This window comes from Salvelinus sp. IW2-2015, linkage group LG4q.1:29 (genome assembly GCF_002910315.2).
Source record: "Salvelinus sp. IW2-2015 linkage group LG4q.1:29, ASM291031v2, whole genome shotgun sequence".
In the NCBI taxonomy this organism is placed as follows: domain Eukaryota; kingdom Metazoa; phylum Chordata; class Actinopteri; order Salmoniformes; family Salmonidae; genus Salvelinus; species Salvelinus sp. IW2-2015.
Genome location: NC_036842.1, coordinates 40,533,699 through 40,558,044, shown reverse-complemented (window position 1 = coordinate 40,558,044; position 24,346 = coordinate 40,533,699). Strand labels below are relative to the sequence as shown.

Here is a 24,346-nt window from a genome sequence, read left to right as displayed (position 1 = left end):
GAAAGGGGTTTCAATCCTGGAGAGTGGGAGTGGAGAAAGGGGAAGAGTAAGGACGGGTGATGAGGGGGACCTTGACAGGGTATTAGAATGGGGGTGAGAGAGGAAGGGAGAGAGGGAAGGGGGTCAATTGATTCAAATGGGGTGTTGTTTGCCCCGTTGTTCTACAGGGCACATTCCAGCTGAGGGAGAATGATCTGATCACACAGATTAAGCTAAATGATCACCCGCACACACACACATGGATGACTAAATAAAACAACCTCTGTAGTTCTTAGTTGTGCTTTGTCCAGGGCACTCCTCAGTGTCACTCGTTATGACTGAATAGAGAGACACTTGTTCTCAGGGTAGAGGAGGGGTCACTGTTCCTTTTCAAACAGGCAAATAAAGCAGTCACCCCTTGATATGTTCCAGCCAATGAGCTACATCCTTTTACGATGGCCAGAGAGAGGCCAGGGGTCCTGAGGGTCACAGAGGAGGAGATGCCACTAAAGGGAATTGTTCTTCTCACAATGAAAAATAAAGAGCTTAGGTCTTATGTGTCAAGCATCTCAGAGTAGGAGTGCTGATTTTAGGATCAGTATTGCCTTTTCGATCACAATGAATAGGATCGCCTGGACAGGGGTTGCCTGATCCTAGGTCAGCACTTTTGAACGAAACGGAATCACTTTTTCTTGTTTTTCCACCCTGAGGGACATTTTGATATTTTTATTTGTCAAACACTCTCTTGGCAAACATTTTTCAGTGACGACATCGTTCCAATAATAAAAAGTTGATTTAATTACGACTAGGCGGACTGGGTGTGTTTGTTGCGTTAAAATGTGTATGTGTGTGGGGCGGTGGGTACTGTGTGTGAGCACATGCGTGTCAGTGTATCTGTATATCATTAGGGAAAACAAAAACAGCRTGGCGTGTCTCCACGCCAACTCCAGTCTCCAGTGCAACGTCAAGGACACATATAAAAGCCTCCTATCCAATAGCGGCCTGTGTTACTATCCACCCCTGTCTCCCAGACCTGACTTCAGTGCATGTGTGTGTAATGTGAAGTGGTGTTACGTTTCAAAACAAGGAACGTCGAAGGAGATTGAGAAGACCCCAGGCTCGACAGTGAGGGCTGGAATGTAAAACATAAAGAGGGAGAGGGGGAGGGCAGGGGAGAAAACAAGAGACGGMTGAGAGAGAGAGAGGCCGTGTCCAAAATCTGGGGTGCCTACTACTTTCTTCAACTGCATACTGTGTGCTAATCGTACTACGTTGAGTAAAAAGTATGCCACGGCCAAAATATACTACTTTTTCAAGACAACTGGGAATTAGGTGAAATTTAGACTGGGAAAAAATGGTGATCTTCAGGTCGGAGAAGTCAGAGCTCTAGGATGCTGCCCGAGTTTCTGACTTGTAATTCCYAGTTGGATGACTGTTCAAAAATATTTTTCAGAATTCCCTGTCGTCTTGAACGCACCATCAGTTACGGCTTAATTAGCATTTTATTGCATGACATAAGTAATTGATACATCAGAAAAGCAGAACTTAATATTTAGATTCCGTCTCTCACAGTTGAAGTGTACCTATGATAAAGATTACAGACCTCTACATGTTTGTAAGTAGGAAAACCTGCAAAATCGGCAGTGTATCAAATACTGTTCTCCCCACTGTATAAATATAAAAACACACACACCACACACACACACACACACACACACACACACACAACACACACACACACACACCACCCCACCCCACACACACACACACACACACACACACACACACACACACACACACACACACAAATGTGTCCACATTCATTGTTTCATATCTTCATTGTTTGAATTGTTTGCTTTTGATTGTTAGTGTATATCAATTCCCCATATATCAGCAGTAGTACATTTACTGTTAATTTCTATAATTTCTAATCTACTGTGTTTGTTTGGTCACGTTAATTTCTGTTAATGCATTCAATATATTGTTATTCCAGTCTTTTACCGTTCTCATTGTCGGAGTGGACACATTGTTTGAAGAGCACACAACCTATGCAATACTTGTGAGAAACAAGTGTTGGTTTTGTCAATTCAATTGAGTTATTGCCTTTTGTTTGGAGCGTTCCTGTCAATGTTGAGTAAGGATGCACACCTAATTATGCTTAGAAGTAGGCCTATAGGCTACCTGGCCTGCGCGCAAATGTCGGCATTTAAAAGTGCCCATTTGGGGATCTGATAGTATTTCTGAATGGCTTAAGAACAAATTAGTATTTACAATGACGGCCTATACCAGCCAAACCCGGACGACGCTGGGCCAATTGTGCGCCGCCCTATGGGACTCCCAATCACGGCCGGGTTGTGATACAGCCTGGATTCAAACCAGGGCCTCTAGCACTGAGATGCAATGCCTTAGACCGCTGTGCCACTCAGGAGCCCCGAGTTATGGTATGGGCAGGCATAAACATCTTATAGATGGCAATTTGAATGCACAGAGTTACCGTGACGAGATCCTGAGGCCCATTGTCGTGCCATTCATCCACCGCCATCACCTAATGTTTCGGCATGATAACGCACAGCCCCATGTCGCAAGGATCTGTACACAATTCCTGGAAGCTGAAGATGTCCCAGTTCTTCCATGGCCTGCATATTCACCCATTGAGCTGTTTGGGATGCTCTGGKTCGACGTGTACAACATCGTGTTCCAGTTCCCAACAATATCCAGAAACTTCACACAGCCATTGAAGAGGAGTGAGACAACATTCCACTAGCCACAATCAACAGCCTGAGCAACTCTATTCGAACGAGATGTGTCGCGCTGCATGAGGCAAATGGTGGTCACACCAGATACTGACTGGTTTTCTGATTCACGCCCCTACTTTAAAAAAAAGTTACCAAGAGATGCATATCTGTATTCCCATTCATGTGAAATCCATAGATTAGGGCCTAATTTATTTATTTAAATTGACTGATTTCCTTAAATGAGCTGTAACACAGTAACTTTGAAAATGTTGCATTTATATTTTTGTTCCGTGTAGTTTGAGGGGGAAGAACAACATTATAATCTCCTGTTCTTCTTTCTAACCATTATCATTTACATAAAAACGGGTCAGAAAACTCTAACCGATGACATCACAATAGGTCAGAACACTAAAGATAGTGTTGTCAAAAAGTCCCTCCGGTTTTATCTGTCTTACCATTGTTTGAGGGTGAGGGGAGATTTTTTAAGTGAACTGGAAACAGTCTGGATCTCTGTTCCCATCACCTCTCAAAACCAGCTCTGATAAAAACACATTCCTGGAGACTAATTGGTCTGTGTTTGCTGAACTGTTGTGTCTACAGTAGAGAGCGTGTGTGTGTGTGTGGTTTGTTCCCACCTATGTCCGTAGGCGTGAGTATCACAACCCCTAAGGACAAATTCCTAACAGGGCTTTTCAAACACACACACACTGGAGTGGACACCTGCCTCGCCCCCATAAGAACCTAACAACCTCTTCATTCATCACAGTGCAGAGGGAATAGATAAAACAGGGAGCGTAGGCTTCAAAGCCACTTCCACTCTCCAGAAAGAGCTCTGATTCTGGGCCATGAGGCTGGGTCTCTCCTCCTGCAGAAGCTGGAGAACCACACAATAACACAGTGTTTGATTGGACTGATATTGCGAGTCTATTACCCATTCCTTTGGATCCCACACACACGACACACGCGCACACACACACACGCACACACACACACACACACACACACACACACACACACACACACACACACACACACACACACACACACACACACACACACACACACACACACACACACACACACACACACACACACACACATGTAAAGAATGTGCACACACACCCTGTCCCTGCCTAAGATCTCTACAAAAGGGCATTTAGAAAGGTCCAGAGGGACAAAGGACCATTTAACATGTGGGTCTCCAACCTTTTCTAGCATGAGAGCTACTAACTTTTTTTTTAGCTTTCAAATAGGCATTCTTAATTTCTCCTCTCCCCTGCAACTCTTCCCCAGGTCTTAATGTATAATAGAAAGTAGTTCACTATGTTCTGTCAATTAGATTTTGTTCTCCCAAATTCTGTTTTATATTTTGAGAGGAAGTGTATACCGTAAGTGTATGTAACAGTCACAATACACTGGAAGAGGGGGGGGGGGGGGGTGAGTTTTGATAGCTAGAGCCTCTTCAAATAAACAACAAAACAACTTGGAAGATGGCAAAGAGAGAAGCTTCTGCGGTGGTGTTCAAAGTGGCTAGCTAGTTTTTGTTCTTAAAATAATCGCCGCTGTTTCATCGGAATGTTACGTCTTAGAAAACTGTTCTGCAGCCTTCTGCCTGCCGTGCCTTTAACCAGCTACATCCTTCAGTAGCACTAGAAGTTAGAACTGTTTCGAACAGTCACGTCAGCTACATGGTTACTTGCTTGTTTTTGAGTGACTTCACACTTAAACATTAGCCTAGTTAGCTAGCTAGGTACTTGTTGTAAATACCAAGGCTTGTCATCAGACCCTGTAACAGTTTGAACACAACACCAGGCATGTCATTCAGTGGCAAACATGGCAGAAGAAATGACGCAAAAAAAGTTTTTCAGTAAGTCCTGGTTATAGTTAGCTCTCTTGCCACCGCACTATACACTGCCACTAGTTTCAGCTAACGTTACTAACCCGGTAGCCTACATTCCTATTTTCTTGGTCCCAACACTTCTCTTTTGTTCTCTTTAGTTCTCCTGATTTGTCACATCAGTTTATCTTAATTGAACTGATTGTAGAGTTTATGCTACCTGAATGGTTACAACCTGACTGGGTCTGGCTAGTTTCATTGCACATAACCTGTTATGGTGAAGGTGCTGGTAAGCTGCCCTCATTACGGTTTCACCTTGGCATTCCAACTTGATAAAGTATGTGGCAGTCGAGCGATCTACAGACAGTTGACACAACTCTACTTTGCTCATGTTTTGGTTAATGTTGTACTTCATCTTACGTATTTGCAAGATCTACATGGAGGTGCAGCTGGTACATGCATGGGTGAAAAACAAGTGGAAGAACCATGAGCAAAAATACACAGTACGCTACTGTATGTTATCTTGACATTTATTACTCTGCTGTACTTGAAGTGGTAAGCGGTGATGGATTAGGTGCTGCAGGGGCTGCRACTCCATCACCCCAACGGTCATCATCTCCTCCCAGAAGGGTCCAGAGAGAAGGTGACTGCCAGGGAAGCATGCCTTCTGGACATTTTAGAGGCCAATATTAAGTTGTTTTATGTATTTTGCATGCTATTCTACTATTTTTGATGAAGTCCTTTAAAAAAATAAATAAGTGGATTTCTGTTTTCGCATTTAAAAAGTGTTTGTTTGTAATAATGTGTTTTACTTTCAAAATTTCGACATTCAAAAAATCACGAACATCTGAGCTACAGTATCTTGTTGCAGGTGCATGGTAAAAATTTGAAGTTGAAAGAAAAAATAAACCTGTACATTGTTCTTGCTAGTAGGCGAAGGGCTGTCCCCGACCCAAAAAAATCTTTGTCGACCGAAAGTCATCTGCTATTTCAACCAGTCGATTGGTCAAATTTTTAAAACATGTATTTTTCAATATATGAATCTAATTTTATTTGTCACATGCACCGAATAAAATAGGTGTAGACCTTACAGTGAAACGCTTACTTACAAGCCCTTAACCAACAATGCAGTTTTAAGAAAATACCCCCCGAAAAGTAAGAGATAAGAATAACAAATCATTAAAAAGCAGCAGTAAATAACAATAGCGGGGCTATATACAGGGGGTACCGGTACAGAGTCAATGTGCGGGGGCACTGGTATTGAGGTAATATGTACATGTAAGTAGAGTTATTAAAGTGACTATGCATAGATAATTACAGTAGCAGCAGCATAGAAAGGGGGGGGGGGGCAATGCAAATAGTCTGGGTAGCCATTTGATTAGATGTTCAGGAGTTTTATGGATTGGAGATAGAAGATGTTTAGAAGCCTCTTGGACCTAGACATTTTTTTTTTTTTTTTTTTTTTTTTTTTTTTGGGTTTTTTTTTTTTTTTTTTTTTTTTTTTTTTTTTTTTTTTTTTTTTTTTTTTTTGGAGCTCCGGTACCGCTTTCTGTGCAGTAGCAGAGAGAACAGTCTATGACTAGGGTGGCAGGAGTCTTTGACAATTTTTAGGGCCTTCTTCTGACACCGCCTGGTATTAAGGTTCTGGATGGCAGGAAGTTTGGCCCCAGTGATGTACTGGGCCGTACACACTACCCTCTGTAGTGCCTTGCGGTCAGAGGCCGAGCAATTGCATTACCAGGCAGTGATGCAACCGGTCAGGATGCTCTCGATGGTGCAGCTGTAGAACCTTTTGAGGATCTGAGGAACCATGCCAAATCTTTTCAGTCTCCTGAGGGGGAATAGGTTTTGTTGTAACCTCTTCATGACTGTATTGGTGTGCATGGACCATGTAAGTTTGTTGGTGATGTGGACGCCAAGGAACTTGAAGCTATCAACCTTCTCCACTACGGCCCCATCGATGAGACTGGGGGCGTGCTCGGTCCTCCTTTTCCTGTAGTCCACAACCATCTCCTTAGTGTTGATCACATTGAGGGAGAAGATGTTTTTCTTGCACCACACGGTCATGTCTCTGACCTCTTCCCTATATGACAACTCATCGTTGTTGGTGATCAGGTCTACCACTGTTGTGTCATCGGCAAACTTAATGACGGTGTTGGAGTCGTGCCTGGCAGTCATGAGTGAACATGGAGTACAGGAAGGGACTGAGCACACACCCCTGAGGGTCCTTAACTTAGTGATGAGCTTTGAGGGCACTATGGTGTTGAACGCTGAGTTGTAGTCAATGAATAGCATTCTCACATAGCTGTTCCTATTGTCCAGGTGTCAAAGTGCAGTGTGGAGTGCAATAGAGATTGCATCATCTGTGGATCTGTTGGGGCGGTATGTAKATTGGATTGGGTCTAGGGTTTCTGGGATAATGGTATTGATGTGAGCCATGACCAGCTTTTAAAAGCATTTCATGGATACAGACGTGAGTGCTTCAGGTCAGTAGTCATTTAGGCAGGTTACCTTAGTGTTATTTGGAACAGGGACTATGGGGGTCTGCTTGAAACATGTTGGTATTACAGAGAGGTTGAAAATGTCAGTGAAGACCCTTGCCAGTTGGTCTGCGCATGCTTGGAGTACACGTCGGAAGTTTACATACACCTTAGCCAAAATCCCTGTCTTAGGTCAGTTAGGACCACCACTTRATTTTAAGTGTGAAATGTCAGAATAATAGTAGAGAGAATTAGTTATTTCAGCTTTTATTTTTTTCACCACATTCCCAGTGGGTCAGAAGTTTACATACACTCAATTAGTATTTGGTAGCATTGCCTTTAAATTGTTTAACTTGGGTCAAACGTTTTGGGTAGCCTTCCACAAGCTTCCCACAATAAGTTCGGTGAAATTTGGCCCATTCCTCCTGACAGAGCTGGTGTAACTGAGTCAGGCTTGTAGGCCTCCTTGCTCACACACGCTTTTTCAGTTCTGCACATAAATTTTCCATAGGTTGAGGCCAGGGATTTGTGATGGCCACTCCAATACCTTGACTTTGTTGTCCTTAAGCCATTTTGCCACAACTTTGGAAGTATGCTTGGGGTCATTGTCCATTTGCGACCAAACTTTTACTTTCTGACTGATGTCTTGAGATGTTGCTTCAATATATCCACATAATTTTCCTGCCTCATGATGCCATCTATTTTGTGAAGTGCACCAGTCCTTCCTGCAGCAAAGCACACAACATGATGCTGCCACCCCTGTGCTTCATGGATGGGATGATGTTCTTCGACTTGCAAGCCTCCCCCTTTTTCCTCCAAACATAACGATGGTCATTATAGCCAAACAGTTCTATTTTTGTTTCATCAGACCAGAGGACATTTTTCAAAAAGTACGATCTTTGTTCCCATGTGCCGTTGCAAACCGTAGTCTGGCTTTTTTCATGGTGGTTTTGGAGCAGTAGCTTCTTCCTTGCTGAGCGGCCTTTCAGGTTATGTCGATATAGGACTCGTTTTACTGTGGATATAGATACGTTTGTACCCGTTTCCTCCAGCATCTTCACAATGTCCTTTGCTGTTGTTCTGGAATTGATTTGTACTTTTCACACCAAAGTACGTTCATCTCTAGGAGACAGAACGCGTCTCCTTCCTGAGCGGTATGACGGCTGCGTGGTCCCATGGTGTTTATACTTGCTTACTATTGTTTGTACAGATGAACGTGGTACCTTCAGGCGTTTGGAAATTGCTCCCAAGGATCAACCATACTTGTGGAGGTCTACACATTTTCTTCTGAGGTCTTGGCTGATTTATTTTGATTTTCCCATGATGTCAAGCAAAGAGGTACAGAGTTTGAAGGTAGGCCTTGAAATACATRCACAGGTACACCTCCAATTGACTCAAATGATGTCAATTAGCCTATCAGAAGCTTCTAAAGCCATGACATCATTTTCGGGAACTTTCCAAGCTGTTTAAAGGCACAGTCAACTTAGTGTATGTAAACTTCTGACCACTGGAATTGTGATACAGTGAATTATAAGTGAAATAATCTGTCTGTAAACAATAGTTGGAAAAATGACTTATGTCATGCACAAAGTAGATGTCCTAACCGACTTGCCAGAACTATAGTTTGTTAACAAGAAATGTGTGGAGTTGTTGAAAAACTAGTTTTATTGACTCCAACCTAAGTGTATGTAAACTTCCGACTTCAACTGTACATACTTACATACGTACGTGTATGTATACTTCGAAAAATCCAAATAACTTCACATATCTTCATTGTGAAGGGTTTAAACACTCTTTCCCATGCTTGTTCAATGGGGGATTAGAAATTATGTAGACAGTTACATTGATGAAAGCAACAATCTATCTGCAATATTAAAGCTGATCCACCCCCTAAGGAGAAGTTGCCAACATTGTATAAAATATTCTGGGCCCTCGGAGATTCCTGTGCCAGTGAGTTCCGGACAGACACAGCTGTAGGCTATTTACGCAAGGGATAAGAAGCCGTATTTGACTTGGGCAGGAACTTACCAAGCTGAGTACCAGCACCTAATATTTTCTGCTACACTTGAGCTCCTGTTCCTCTTATAGAATATTAGCTCAAAAGTACTGTGTAGCTCCTGCACCTACATATAAAACAGTACCAGCACACAAAATAAGTACCAGAACCTATTTCAGTCCAAGTCCAGCACTGATAAGAAGCAACCCGGTAGGCCTATTTTATGATGTTTTCATTGGATCAGAGGATTACATTTTTATCGAAAGGGAGAGAGCTGGAATGTTTTTCAAATACATTGAGGAACTATTGTCATTCTCAATGGATGTAAAAACAGTCTTTGTTTGCTTGCTGTTTTGAGGTGAAGAAAACATTACTTTGAGAAGCTCCACAGCTCATTAGTGGTGGTGCATTAACTGACTTGCCTAGTTAAATAAAGGTTTAATAAATAAAAAATAACCCCACCGCCAACATGGGGCACTCTGTTCACAAAGTTGACAAAGCAAAGCAAACCACTCACCCACACGACACCATACACTCTCCTAGTTAAATAAAGGTTAAATAAAATAAAATTCACATGCTGTCTACCGCCTGCCCGGTACAGTTCAAACCAGGATTAATCCATGAAGAGCACACTTGTCCTGTATGCCAGTGGCCATCGAAGGTGAGTATTTGCCCACTGAAGTCGGTTACAACGTAGGACTGCAGACAGGTCAAGACCCTGGTGAGGACAGCGAGCACGCAGATCAGATGAGGTTTCCTGAGATGGTTTCTGACAGTTTGTGCAGAAATTCTTCGGTTGTGCAAACCCACAGTTTCATTAGCTGTCCGGGTGGCTGGTCTCAGATGATCCTACAGGTGAAGAAGCTGGATGTGGAGGTCCTGGGCTGATTACATGTGTTCTTTGGTTGTGAGGTCGGTTGGACATAATGCCAAATTCTCTAAAATAACATTGGAGGCGGCTTACGGTATAGAAATTAACATTAAATTCTCTGGCAACAGCTCTGGTGGAAATTCCTGCAGTCAGCATGCCAATTGCACGCTCCCTCAAAACTTAGGACATTTAAAAAAAAAWTTTTTTTTAATGTAATCTTTATTTACTGGCCCAACGCTCTAACCACTAGGCTACCTGCCGCCCCAAGACATCTGTGGCATTGTGTGACAAAACTGTACATTTTAGAGTGGCCTTTGATTGTCCCAAGCACAAGGTTTACCTGTGTAATGATCATGCTGCTTAATCAGTTTCTTGATATGCCACACCTGTCAGGCGGCTGGATTATCTTGGCAAAAGAGAAATGCTCACTAACAGGGATGTAAACAAATGTGTGCACAACATTTGAGAGACTATATGATTTTTGTGCGTATGGATCATTTCTGGGATCGTTTTATTTCAGCTCATAAAACATGCAACCTACATTTTATGTTTTGTTTATATTTTTGTTCAGTATAGATTGAGATAAAAAAGGATAAGACATTTCTTATAATTGGGATACTTGTCCACCATCCATATTTCCTGGTCTCTTTTATGACATCATCTCTGCATCTCATCCAGCCTCCAAAGAATACCTCTGCACTCTAAACCTTACCCTCTAGCCAAGCTCCCCTCCCAGCTTTGTACAGAGTTTCAGAAGTTTTGGGGACTGGATTTGTGGAGTTGTCTCAGGCACTGCGATGATGTTTAGCTGTGATTTGTAGCTGTGATCCCCACATGACGTTTGCAGGGTAACCTCAATGTGTGGCCACAACCGCGCCCCCCTCTCCTCCCCCCTGTCTCCCATAGTACCCCAGCATATTCCACATATTCTTCATCCAGTAATCATTGCTATGCATGCAGCCTGATGTGCAAACACACACACACACACACACACACACACACACACACACACACACACACACACACACACACACACACACACACACACACACACAGACTCTCTATTTCTTCCCCACCCTCTCTCGGTCCCAGTGTGAAATGGTCCATGTCGTGATGATGATGGTAGTGGCGGTATCGGGGATATGGCCTTGCTCGGCAGGGATGACGCAGGCTGGGGTTCAGTGGTGAAGGCGACCAGGGGTGGGATGTGGGAAAGGCCAGGAGTGTGGTGTGTGTGTGTGTGCAGTGCACATATGAGTGTGCACATAGGTTTGTATGCATGTAAGTGTGTGGGCCTTCTCCCTGTGCACACACACTCCTCCTTTTTCCGAAATGGACCAAAACACAGAGAGGTCACACTACAGGTCAAGTGTGCATCACTGCAGTCCAGTCCCATGTGTTGACTCGCATTACTTCGGTATTTCAACACATGTTTGCGAAGAAAGCGAGAAAGTTTAAGAAGGAACGAAAGAGCGAGCAAGGCAAACAAAAGAACGTCCCTGAGCCGGAGAGAAGTATTATTCCAGTGTCTATATTAAGATTGTTAAAAATAGGGCACGTCTACATTGTGATTATTTCGGATATTTTCAGCGAGCCAAAGAAAGGAAACGTCCACAATGTTATTCCCCCTCGAGAGGATTCAATAAAGAAGAAAAAGGAATTGTCAACCACGTGCTTTATCTGGACAGATATGGTTCTGTATTTTAAGAACACAACGTTTTGTTTGAGCTGAAGACATCACAGTGAGCTTTGAAGCCGTTCAGAACAGTTCCAAAGTGTCAAACACAACGTTTTGTTTGAGCTGAAGACATCACAGTGAGCTTTGAAGCCGTTCAGAACAGTTCCAAAGTGTCAAGTTTTTAAAATAACAATACTTTAAAAAAATTACAACTGTCGAAAGTGAATGTTGTGTAAACGTTAAGTGACACTATCACTGTTCCATCATGGGCAGCAATCTCACGGTTTGTGAATAGGATCTCAAATATGCCTCCTAACCCCTCCCCGGGATTGATACAATGACAATTGATGGCATGCACTGTAAGATCTGTTCTGAGACCTGAGTGACTTCAATATGAGTCGTATAGTGTGAAGAGTGAGACTAACTAACTTCATTCTCGAGCGAGATGTCTCCTTTATGAATGGATGTCACATCTCTCATCAGATGTGTCTGTCACTCCCAAGTGAAGAAGACCAGAGAAAGCTAAGCATTAGAAGTTGCCACGTAGGCACAGATCCAGGATCAGCTTACACTCTCACAATCCTAACCTTTACCATTAGTGGTCTAAGACACAAAATTGACCTTATATCACCGATACCATAGTAGTTGGCTAAACATCACCAACCAATATATGTCCAGGCAGGCTTATGTCATCCTTATCTTGAAGCTATCGTAAAATGAAGCCAATGACAGAATCCTATAAGTATTTAACACTGTCTATCACCTCTCCTCCTCTGTTTCTGAGGCCACCACAGAACACCATCTCTGCAGACACCCACGGGACAGATCAAAACTTAATAACTGAAAGCTCTTGAGACAGTAGTGTGGCTGTATACTATTCATCCATTTAATGAGTTTCTACCCTCACTATCTCTCTGAGAGCTGCATGAGAAGTCAAGCCACGTGAGGGAGATAGAGGGGTCTATTAGAGGAAGTATAGCTATATACACACACACACACACACACACACACACACACACACACACACACACACACACACACAGGTCTATTAAAGTAATTACAGCTCTATAGGGTTCAGCCATGCTAACGTTAACAGGCATTGTAACGGATGAGTCTCTGAGCTCTGGGCTCGGCTGATTAACGCTCGTTATCTGGGGTTAATTAAACTGCCTGGATTGACAGGTTGAAGTGAGCTGAGCTTTGTGTGTCTGTGTGTGTGAGCCTGCGTGTGTGTGTATGTGTTGTAGAGAACACACTGCCCAGTGTGTCTGAACAGCCTAGAACAGTGTGTGAGAGATGGATAGATCCTAATAATAATGAGAGAGAACCTAATGTCTGCCTTCCTGAATGTGCGTGTGGTGTGTGTGTGTGTGAGAGAGAGATGGATAGATCCTAATAATAATGAGAGAGAACCTAATGTCTGCCTTCCTGAATGTGCTTTCTTTTAGACAGTGTGTTTCTCTCCGCTGTAGTTTGTGGGTCCCCTCGCTCTCACAATATGTCCACTTACCTTGAGGAAGCATCTAGTTTATCCAGCTGAAGCTCTGCTGATACCATCTCTATCAGGATTTCGTTCACATCTCCAGACGAGCTTCAATGCCATACAACACTACTTCCGTGGCCTCCAACTGCTCTTAAATGCAAGTAAAACTAAATGCATGCTCTTCAACCGATCACTGCCTGCACCTGCCCYCCCGTCCAGCATCACTACTCTGGACGGTTCTGACTTAGAATATGTGGACAACTACAAATACTTAGGTGTCTGGTTAGACTGTAAACTCTCCTTCCAGACTCGCATAAAGCATCTCCAATCCAAAATGTAATCTCGAATCGGCTTCCTGTTTCGCTGCAAAGCATCCTTCACTCATGCTGCCAAACATACCCTCGTAAAACTGACTATCCTGCCGATCCTTGACTTCGGCGATGCCATTTACAAAATAGCCTRAGACACTCTACTCATTGGATGCAGTTTATCACAGTGCTATCCATTTTGTCACCAAAACCCCATATACTACCCACCACTGCGACCTGTATGCTCTCGTTGGCTGGCCCTCGCTTCATATTCGTCGCAAAACCCACTGGCTCCAGGTCATCTATAAGTCTTTGCTAGGTAAGGCCCTGCCTTATCTCAGCTCACTGGTCACCATAGCAGCACCCACCCGCAGCACGCGCTCCAGCAGGTATATCTCACTGGTCACCCCCAAAGCCAATTCCTCTTTTGGCCACCTTTCCTTCCATTTCTCTYCTGCCAATGACTGGAACGAGTTGCAAAAATCACTGAAGCTGGAGACTCATATCTCCCTCACTAACTTTAAGCACCAGCTGTCAGAGCCACTCACAGATCACTGCACCTGTACATACCCCATCTGTAAATAGCCCATCCAACTACCTCATCCCATACTGTTATTTTTTTGCTCCTTTGCACCCCAGTATCTCTACTTGCACATTCATCTTCTGCACATCTTTCACTCCAGTGTTTTATTGCTAAATTGTAATTATTTTGCCACTATGGCCTATTTATTGCCTTACCTCCCTTATCTTACCTCATTTGCGCACACTGTATATTGACTTGTTTTGTTCTCTATTGTGTTATTGACTGTATGTTTGTTTATTGCATGTGTAACTCCGTGTTGTTGTATGTGTCGCACTGCTTCGCTTTATCTTGGCCAAGTCGCAGTTGTAAATGAGAACTTGTTGTGAAATAAAATGTTAAAAATAGACTAGAAAAATGATTGTTCTATATATGTGTCTTTTGGGACACATCCTTGGAGAAGCTGCAGAAAAGAAAAAGAGAAAGGACATCAGCTTTAGAAGTATTCAGGAGTTGTTTTTATAATGATCAGCAGATCTTTTCAGATCCTTCACCGACGTGCCTTCCAAGGTTCCAGTTTGACTGGCCAGTGTTCCGCATGCAGGGTCACTGGCCAGAATTCCGCATGCTGGCCAGTCACCCTGCAACTCCTGAGAAAGAGATAGGCATCTGGAGAAAATAATAGAGGAGGAAATTATCTCCTTTATTTCTGCTCGGGCCTGCGTTCGTAAATCACAAACCTGCACTGATCATCTTTTCGTTCGGTCCTTCTCTTTTCCTTCGTTAGCCATCCCTCACTCTTCTCGATTCTTCCGGGCTTGCTCTGGTGCCAAAATAAAGGTTTTTCCCTGGGGCTCTGAGAAAAGAGGTCCAACACACACAGAGACAGGCCCCAGAGCCATAGATACAGAGTTGACCAAACTCACAGCCATGCATAATAGAGCCAGCCCCCTTTCTCAAACTGGACATTGAGGTCTGCAGAACTTTTAGGTTGTGTTCATTAGGGCCGGCAACGGAAACTGAAAACAAAAATGATTTGTTTCTTATTAGTAAAGTCCAGGTTCATTTAGTGCCTAATGAACACGACCCAAGTCAGTGGAACCTCAGGCCAATCAGTGTCATTCACTGCAGAAGAGTCTAATCGCATCATGAATGCTTTTGCTCTGGCAATGAGCAGGTAGAGCTAGCAGCCCTTATATCAATTGCCTAAACAATTACAGGTCCTGGAACATATCCTGGATCTAACCCAAACTGATGAACCTGAAAAAGCAGTTACTTAAACACTTTTAAAGACAGTGGATCTTTGCAGGCAGGAGGACAATGTGTTAAATTTGACCCATTTACCCTCTTTGTCACTGCTCAACTTTGCAATCTGCCAGTGGGAGCCAGGCATTGAAAGACTAGGTCTGCATCCCAAATGGAACTCCATTCCCTATGTACTTCACTACTTTTTACCAGGGCGAACATGGAGTAAAGGGTACCATTTGGGGAAAAGCCTTGGGTGACATTTCAATATTATATTATACCAGGATATTATCTTTTCAACCAAGATTAGGAGCGGCAGGTAGCCGCTTAGAGTGGTTAGAGCGTTGGGCCAGTAACCGAAAGGTTGCTGGATCGAATCCCCAAGCTGACAAGGTAAAAATCTGTCGTTCTGCCCCTGAACAAGGCAGTTAACCCACTGTTCCCCGGTAGGCTGTCAATGTAAATAAGAATTTGTTCTAAACAGACTTGCCTAGGTTAAATAAGGTTAAATCAAAAATTACAATCTAAAAAAAAAAAGGCTTGATTTATTTTACTGTCATGTAGAATACAATAAATTCTATGCGGTAAGGGTTATGTAATYACTTCACTCGATCATAATAACTTCATTGACATGTGGTGAGGAAATTGAATTGAAGGAGGGGACAAGGAATGTTCTTTCTCTTTTTCCTGTCTCCGTCTCTCTCTTACCCAGTCAGTCATTAAACTCTTAGTGGATGCGGCTAGGTTTGAGTAACAGCTGCCCACCCTGCTTTTGACCAAACAAGTGGTTACACACTCAGGAAGTGTTGCATTTCCATGACAACTATGCTTGCCTCCCCTCACTAATTGTGCTGATGCACACACTCTGTTTCTCACACACACACAAGAGTGGACGTGGTTCCTAGAGGGTCATTCTTTAGGAGGAAATGCCAGGCATGTCCCTTGAAGACCCCATCTATCTCAGGCAGTGAAGGCAGTGTGTGCGCGTATGTGCGTGTGTTTGCATGAGCGTGTGTACATTGCATGTGTGAGCACTAGGAACATAATGGCAGGATAGGGGTTGTTAGGGTTAAAATTTAGGTCAGGTGGTCTCTAACCCCGCGCCCTACCACAGTGTAACCCCGACTGTGGGTAGCTGACAGTGAGTGGTGACAGCAGGGCAGCATCTTGGTATTTATTACTGAAACCAGACCCAGAGTGCACTGCTCCACCTGTTACCAACGGTAGCTAGCTAGGCCTAACCATAGAAATATAATTACTACGGAATCTCCATTCAAGTCAATGTTCTGTAGAATTACGTCTTTGGGCCTAAGATGCTAATGAATAAATAGAAAACTGTCTTAAACTACCCTCTTATGTCCAAGCTTTCCATTTAAAAAACTTTTTTCCAGATAAACTTCCCTCGACAGGCACTAACACAACTACCAAAGCGTGTTTTACTGCTGGTATTCCCCTGTATACCCATTGCCTCATCTTTCCTCTAAAGTTCAGTATTTCACATGGCATGCATCCATAATGGCACCCTATTTCCTATGTTGTGCACTACTTTTGACCAGGGCCCATGAATCTGCCAAAGGACTTGGAGCAAGTTTTGTCAGAACTGATTTGCCAATGCCTATGTGTAATTCAAACCTGCTCTGTGCATGGCAGTAGTTGAGAGTGGGATTCAAMTGAAAAATTTGACTGACTTTGTGTGTGTATGCCTGTGTTAGTGTATTTAACTGTTCACCTGATTTTTGTAGTTAGCTCTGCTTCTTATTTCTGGATGTGTCCAGCCAGGGCAGGCCTCACATTCGTGTGTGTGCGCGCGCATGTTTATTTATCTTCAGCTGTATGMGTTATACAGCAGCGTTACAGGACCTAGTATATCGCCCAGTTTCAGCAGATGACACTTGATTGATTTGTGATCCATTAGTGATTTTCAACACATCTCTCTCCTCCCTCTCTCCCTCTTTCTCTTACTCCATAGGGGTGCTGTCCCTCCCGGCCCACTTCAGTCCTTACACAGAGGGCCAGGTTCAGCAGGGACAGGGCCAGGCTGGGGTGGAGAGCAGAGAGGACGCCTACGCCCAACTGGAGCTCCGCACCCTGGAACAGTCCCTCCTGGCCACCTGTGTTGGCAGCATCTCCGAGCTCAGTAAGTGCGGGGAAAGAAGGGTGTGTGTGTGTGTGGGGTGGGCGCAAGGGGTTGTGTGTGTTTGTGTTTGTGTGTCATCTACATGTGTGTGTGTGTGTGTGTGTGTTTTAATTTCCTTCTATTCACGCGATGAGATTTCTTTGTAGTTTTACACAATGTTAAAACTCTTCGTCAAAGTACTTTCTTTTTTCAGAAAAATGATCTCTCAGGGAATATAGTTCTCTCCAAAGCAAAAAAAAATTGCTTTATTCAATTATTTGGTCACTTAATAAGAAACACTCAAACATCAAGTAGATCAAAGGAATAATATAAATCACACATTTATTAGGATAATCCTTAACATTTCTAACATGTGCTTAACATTCCCTCTGCCTGCCTGTTAGCTCTAACTCGGGAGGACAATAACCAGATATGGGCATTCCTTGTGCCAGATTAACTGTTATTTTAGCCAGTCAACGTGTGGGAAATGGAGAACAGTGATAATATAGACACATTTATCACGGACTCTAGATTAGGCCCATCATATCTCTGTACAGAATAAGCGGTCTACTGTACATGGTTAGTCTCCAAGGATGGTGTAGTTTAAAGGCTTTCTTGTCATGTGGAATGAAATGGAAGGGATACAGTAGGCTTGGGCGGTGTACCGTATATACCGTATACCGGGATATTTGAAAAAAGCCACGGGATGGTTTCTTTGAAGTTTTTCAATAAATGTGAATATTTGTAGCTACTTTTTCAGTTAATACCTGCAGTCAACTTGTGCAATACGTTACGAGATAAAGCAGATTGCGTTCTTCATTTCAGCATTCAATAGTTCCCCAGAACGGTAACGTGTTTATTTGTTAAATAGCACAACGGTGGGAAAGTGGGAGCAGGTGAGTCCATAGCGTTCTATACTGTATCTATCGACGAGTTTCTGTTGTGCGGTACACATGAGGTAATGAAGTTACGCTCATATGCGATTCACTACTAAATGTTTGCCGTCAGATATCTTACAATGGCTTTCCGCCAGAAGTCAAAGAGCTTTGGATGAGTTATCTGTACATTTGCAATTTCTTCCCGGTGCTTCCTACTAGCATTGTTTTCCTTCTCCCCTCTGCTCCGGGTACCCATGCTGCTCTTCCTTCAGAAAAGCATGCATCACAACTTTGTTCATTTGCACAATTTGTCTCGTTCAGTTTCACTTGTAAATGTCTACGCTCACCGAGAATGACATTCGGTAGCTACTAGTTATGCTTGTATAACTTTATGAGCTGGATTATCCTGTCTTTGCAATTAGTTTTATGTTTTCGGTCGTTAGCATTTAGCTGTGATTTCGCATTAGTTTGTGCTAATTTTGTTAGCATTTTGGTAATAGACCCAATGTGACTTTCTAGCATTTTTAGCACCTCCGTGTGTGGTGTAAGGATAATACCGTAAATCCCGGGATGAGAGAACGATGGTATGGCGATATGAAAGTCTGGATCCCGCCCACGCCTAGGATACAGTGTTTGGATGTTGCTAACCTTCCCACATACTGTAAAAGCTGTCTCTTATACACATCTAGATGTGTATAAGAGACAGTTGCTAACCTTCCCACATACTGTAAAAGGGGTCTGTCTTGTCTTTGTCTTTCTGTCCGTCTCTTCTTTCTRTCTTTCTCTCTCCTTCTCTGTCTCTCTCTGTCCCTCTCTCTCTGTCTCTCTGTTTTTCTATCTCTCTAAACCTTTGGTTTGTCTGAGTAAATTCAATTACATTTAAAGGAATTAAAGTTCCTTGTTGAAAATGAGTAACACTTTTCATTCCGAATTTCAATGGACATTTCTGGAATGAAATCGAATTGAACCCTGCTCTTGTCTTTCTGTCCATCTTTTCTTTCTTTCTCTCTCTCTTTCTCTCTCCTTCTCTGTCTCTCTCTGTCCCTCTCTCTCTGTCTCTCTGTTTTTCTATCTCTCTAAACGTTTGGTTTGTCTGAGTAAATTCAATTACATTTCAAGGAATTAAAGTTCCTTGTTGAAAATGAGTGACGCTTTTCATTCCGAATTTCAATGGACATTTCTGGAATGAAATGGAATTGAACCCTGCTCTTTGCATCCCTCTTATCAGAGATGGAAGGAAGCACAGGACCTCAGTGACATGGTATTCAGTCTACATAGAGGAAGGAGTCTGTGTCTACTCCATTGTGATGACAACCGCGTTTTCCTTGATAACAAAAGACGTCTGGAGTTTGTCTCCTGGTTGTCCCACATCCCAACCCATCAAACCACATAGAAAATGCTCAGACTAGGATGGGCCCCAATAATGAAACCTTGGCTGCATCCCAGATGGCACGCTATTCCCTACACCAGTACTCTAGGACCAGGGTTGGGAAACAGTGCCCGACACTGTAAGAAAAATATTTGTTGCTTCAACTTACAATAGTTTGTTAGCAGGCTGCTATCGAGTCCAATACTGGGTACACGCAATACCGTCGGGGGTACACCAAATAAAAATGTGATTCGTATAAAAAAAAATAAAACAGTTCATTTATATTTTCCACTGTACATTTGGGGGAGGTTTTTTTCTCGCCAGAGTAGCCTCATTTCACTGCCAAAAATAAAATTAAACCATCTAGTGTTCAGTGAAATGTCAAATACAGGTAGCCTAGTCAAATAATTAACATCCAATCACATTAACRGTTACCCTCTCGTGGGAATTCCACTAACGGTCTGTATGTAACCAAACATAGCTGCTGCTCATTCCGTTTGCTCGAAATTGATAAATGGTTAAAAAAAGTAAGGTCTTAGAGACACATACAGACACTACCAGCTCTACTGGTAGTACTGCTACTACCAGCAGTACTACACCTGCACCTGTCGATGACACAAGTTGTTCTGCTTCCACGAGCACATCCAATGCTAGCATCAGTAATTCTGTATTTGTTGTTAGCCCAGCTAGCATGGACACTGACAGTTGTGATTTTGTAAGTCGCTCTGGATAAGAGCGTCTGCTAAATGACTTAAATGTAATGTAAATGTGATTCTGTTCGGTGCTTTCCCTTACCTGGGAAAGCACCGAACAACAGACAGMGACGTTGGACCATCGAAGAGGCACAAATATGATGAGAACTACATGGGGTTCACTTATATTGGGAGTAGTGCCTTTCCTCAGCCACAGTGTGTTATATGTGATAAAGTACTATCTCACAACTCGATGAAACCTTCACTCTTGCGCAGACATTTAGAAACAAAACATGCCAATTTGAAAAATAAGCCACGGGAGTTTTTTGGGCGAGAATTAAGACAACTTTCGAGTAGTTAGAAGTGTATAAAAGCAACCGATACCATTAATAAGAAGGGGCTAGAAGCGTCTTATATGGTGGGCTACCGAGTGGCTAGGACAGGCAAGCCCCATACTATTGGGGAGGACTTCATTCTTCCTGCTGCCGCGGATATGGCTGGGACAATGCTGGGGGAAAAGGCCCTAAAATCTATACAGACAATGCCTTCATCAAACAACACTGTTTCACGACACGTCAGTGACATGGCAGGAGATGTTTTGAAACAATTACTGCTTCGCATAAACGCCAGTGAATTCTATGTGTTCCAGCTGGATGAGTCAACAGACGTGTGGGCCTGGCACAGCTCCTGGTATATGTCCGTTACGTTTATTGGGGGTCAATTAAGGAAGATCCTCTTCTGCAAACCACTAGAAACCAGGACACCAGGAGAGGATATTTTTAAAGTACTGGAAAGCTTTGTGACATCAAATGGACTTTGGTGGTCTATTTGCACAGCACTTACACAAATCACTGATGATTGGCTGAGAGAAATTGATGATGAAATGATCGTGGGGGCTGTGTTGTTAGACTTCAGTGCAGCATTTGACATAATTGATTATAGTCTGCTGCTGTGAAAACTGATGTGTTATGGCTTTACACCCCCTGCTTTAATGTGGATAAAGAGTTACTTGTCTAACAGAACACAGGGTGTTCTTTAATGGAAGCCTAGCATATATAATCCAGTTGGAATCAGGAATTCCCCAGGGTAGCTGTTTAGGCCCCTTGCGTTTTGCAATTTTACTAACGACATGCCACTGACTTTGAGTAAAACCAGAGTTTCTATGTATGCGGATGACTCAACACTATACACGTCAGCTACTACAGCGACTGAAATGACTGCAACACTCAACAAAGATCTGCAGTTAGTTTCAGAGTGGGTGGCAAGGAATAAGTTAGCCCTAAATATTTCTAAAAAATATTTCTAAACCCTAACCTTAACTAAATCTTGTAATAAATAATGTGGAAATTGAGCAAGTTGAGATGACTAAACTGCTTGGAGTAACACTAGATTGTAAACTGTCATGGTCAAAACATATTTATGCAGTAGTAGCTAAGATGGGGAGAAGTCTGTCTATAATAAAGTGATGCTCTGCCTTCTTAACAACACTATCAACAAGTCAGGTCCTACAAGCCCTTGTTTTGGTCGCACCTTGACTATTGATCGTGTGGTCAGGTGCCACAAAAAAGGACTTAGGAAAATTTCAATTGGCTCAGAACAGGGCAACACAGCTGGCCCTTGTATGTACACATAGAGCTAATATTAATAATATGCATGTCAATCCCTCCTGGCTGAAAGTGGAGGAGAGATTGACTTCATCACTACTTTTATTTATGAGAGGTGTAGTCAAAAAATGTTGAATGCACACAGCTCGGACACCCATGCATACCCCACAAGACATGCCACAAGAGGTCTCGTCACAGTCCCCAAGTCCAGACCAGACTATGGGAGGCACACAATACTATATAGAGCCGTGACTACATGGAACTCTATTCCACATCAAGTAACTGGCGCAAGCAGTAAAATTAGATTTAAAAAACAGATTAAAAAACACCTTAATGAACAGCGGGACTGTGGAGCAACACAAAACATTGGTACAGCCCACATTGCACACACACCACACACCACACACACACACACACACCACACACCACACAAGGACACACACCACAACACACACACACACACACCACACACAACACACGATAAATCACATGACACCTGCTCCATGCAATCAATCGCTATAGCCTAACACCATGGATGCCTTACGAAGCAATCACATAGTAGAATAGAATATATACAGTCATCGTGTGTGATCAGCACACTTCGTCTCCTAGTGCTGGCACCGCCTTTACTGAAATAACCGTCGCGTCCCATCGTGACAGTGTTGTTGAATTATTTGTAATGTTTTTTTTAAAATTGCTATCAACTACCTTAATTTCTGCTGGGACCCCAGGAAAGAGTAGGCTGCTCAAGCTTGTCCACCGGAGATGTCCACACACACGCGTGTGCTTCTGATCGGTGCTGCTCCAACTGCCTAGAAGCCTGACAGCTTCGGTGAGAGTCCTACCTGCCCGCTTATCACATAAACCCGACTGTCTAGTGTCTCACCTCGTGGTCTCACGACATCACTTATAGGCTCATCAGGGAACACTTAAACACAAAATTAACTCCCAAGTCAATCACACTTCTATGAAATATCAAACCTGATCCACTTAGAACAGCAACACGATTGACCAAATTATAAAATCTTTCACATCGCGCAACTCGCTTGAAATGCACACATATGGCACGTGCAATATGAACTACGCTCAAAAAGCTCGATATCGCGTTAAATTCCTACTGGGAACATCCAGCTCTTGAACCAAAAGGGCGAGTGACTCTCACCTACAGGTCATCCCTCTAGACTAGCTTCCGTCTCACTTCAGCCACACTACTCCTTCCGATGCGCGAGTTTTACCTTTTCTGCCTGGGCTGATCGTTCGCTCTGGCACGCTCTACTTGGGCACACACAGTCAACATTTCATAACAACTCGTGTGCTGTCCGTTAGCGTGATAAGTGCGGCTAGTCTAGTCTCTTCTGACCACACATACTTTCATGTCCTGTAGTGCGAAGTGGTTATACATCCTGCGTGCGCCAACATTCATGCGTCACTCTCCAATGCGAGCGGTGGCCAACATAAAGTTTCCTGTGTCACGCCACGCTGGTCAGCGTTAGTGTTCCTTGACACGAAGCATGGAGCCCACGTCCCAGGCCCTTTGTCATATTTACCGCCTCTTGATTGGAGACGTTTGGAGCGAGGCGGTGAAGCACATAACAAACACCCTGATGACAGTCGCCAAAAACCAGGCAAGGTGCAGGACCCAGTCAACATACTCGCACTTGTACTCCGGTGACCGTTGCCAATGCCTCCGCGCCTTCTCAAGCACTACTTGCTCGCCGTTGTAGCTCTCTTCAGTGCTTATATCCAACGCACGATCTGCATCTCATACACACGTTAGGCACGGGGCCACAATCGATACTCGCGTCTGACTTGACACTTAACCTCCTCTCACAGCCCCAGATCGTCCCACGGTCCAATTCAACGCTAGAGCATATATCGTCTCATCTCGTACCTAATGGCAGTCAGGCTACCTCTGGCGAGCACATGGAGCCTGTGCGGCCCCACAAAGAAATGCCACCCCACACCAAGACTGACCCACCGCCAAACCGGTCATGCTGGAGGATGTTGCACGGCCGCAGAACGTTCTCCACGGCGTCTCCAGACTCTGTCACGTCTGTCACCATGTGCTCCATGTTGCTCAGTGTGAACCTGCTTTCATCTGTGAAGAGCACAGTGCGCCAGTGGCGAAATTTGCCAATCTTGTGGTTCTCTGGCAAATGCCAAACGTCCTGCACGGTGCTGGGCTGTAAGCACAACCCCCACCTGTGGACGTCGGGCCCTCATACCACCCGCATGGAGTCTGTTACTGACCGTTTGAGCAGACACATGCACATTTGGCCTGCTGGAGGTCATTTTGCAGGGCTCTGGCAGTGCACCTCCTTGCACAAAGGCGGAGGTAGCGGTCCTGCTGCTGGGTTGTTGCCCTCCTACGGCCTCCTCTACGTCTCCTGATGTACTGGCCTGTCTCCTGGTAGCGCCTCCATGCTCTGGACACTACGCTGACAGCACAGCAAACACTTTTTGCCACAGCTCGCATTGATGTGCCATCCTCATGAAACTGCACTACCTGAGCCACTTGTGTGGGTTGTAGACTCCGTCTCATGCTACCACTAGAG

At 43.7% G+C, this 24,346-nt stretch overlaps 1 protein-coding gene across 1 annotated transcript in view; it reads left to right on the top strand.

Moving 5' to 3' along the window:
- abtb2b (ankyrin repeat and BTB (POZ) domain containing 2b) overlaps positions 1-24,346 on the top strand; it is a 140,585-nt gene that overhangs the window by 58,227 nt on the left and 58,012 nt on the right. The window contains exon 2 of the mRNA XM_070442821.1: positions 17,102-17,269. Within this exon, the coding sequence (XP_070298922.1) occupies positions 17,102-17,269 (168 nt within the window). The remainder of the gene's footprint in view (positions 1-17,101; positions 17,270-24,346) is intronic.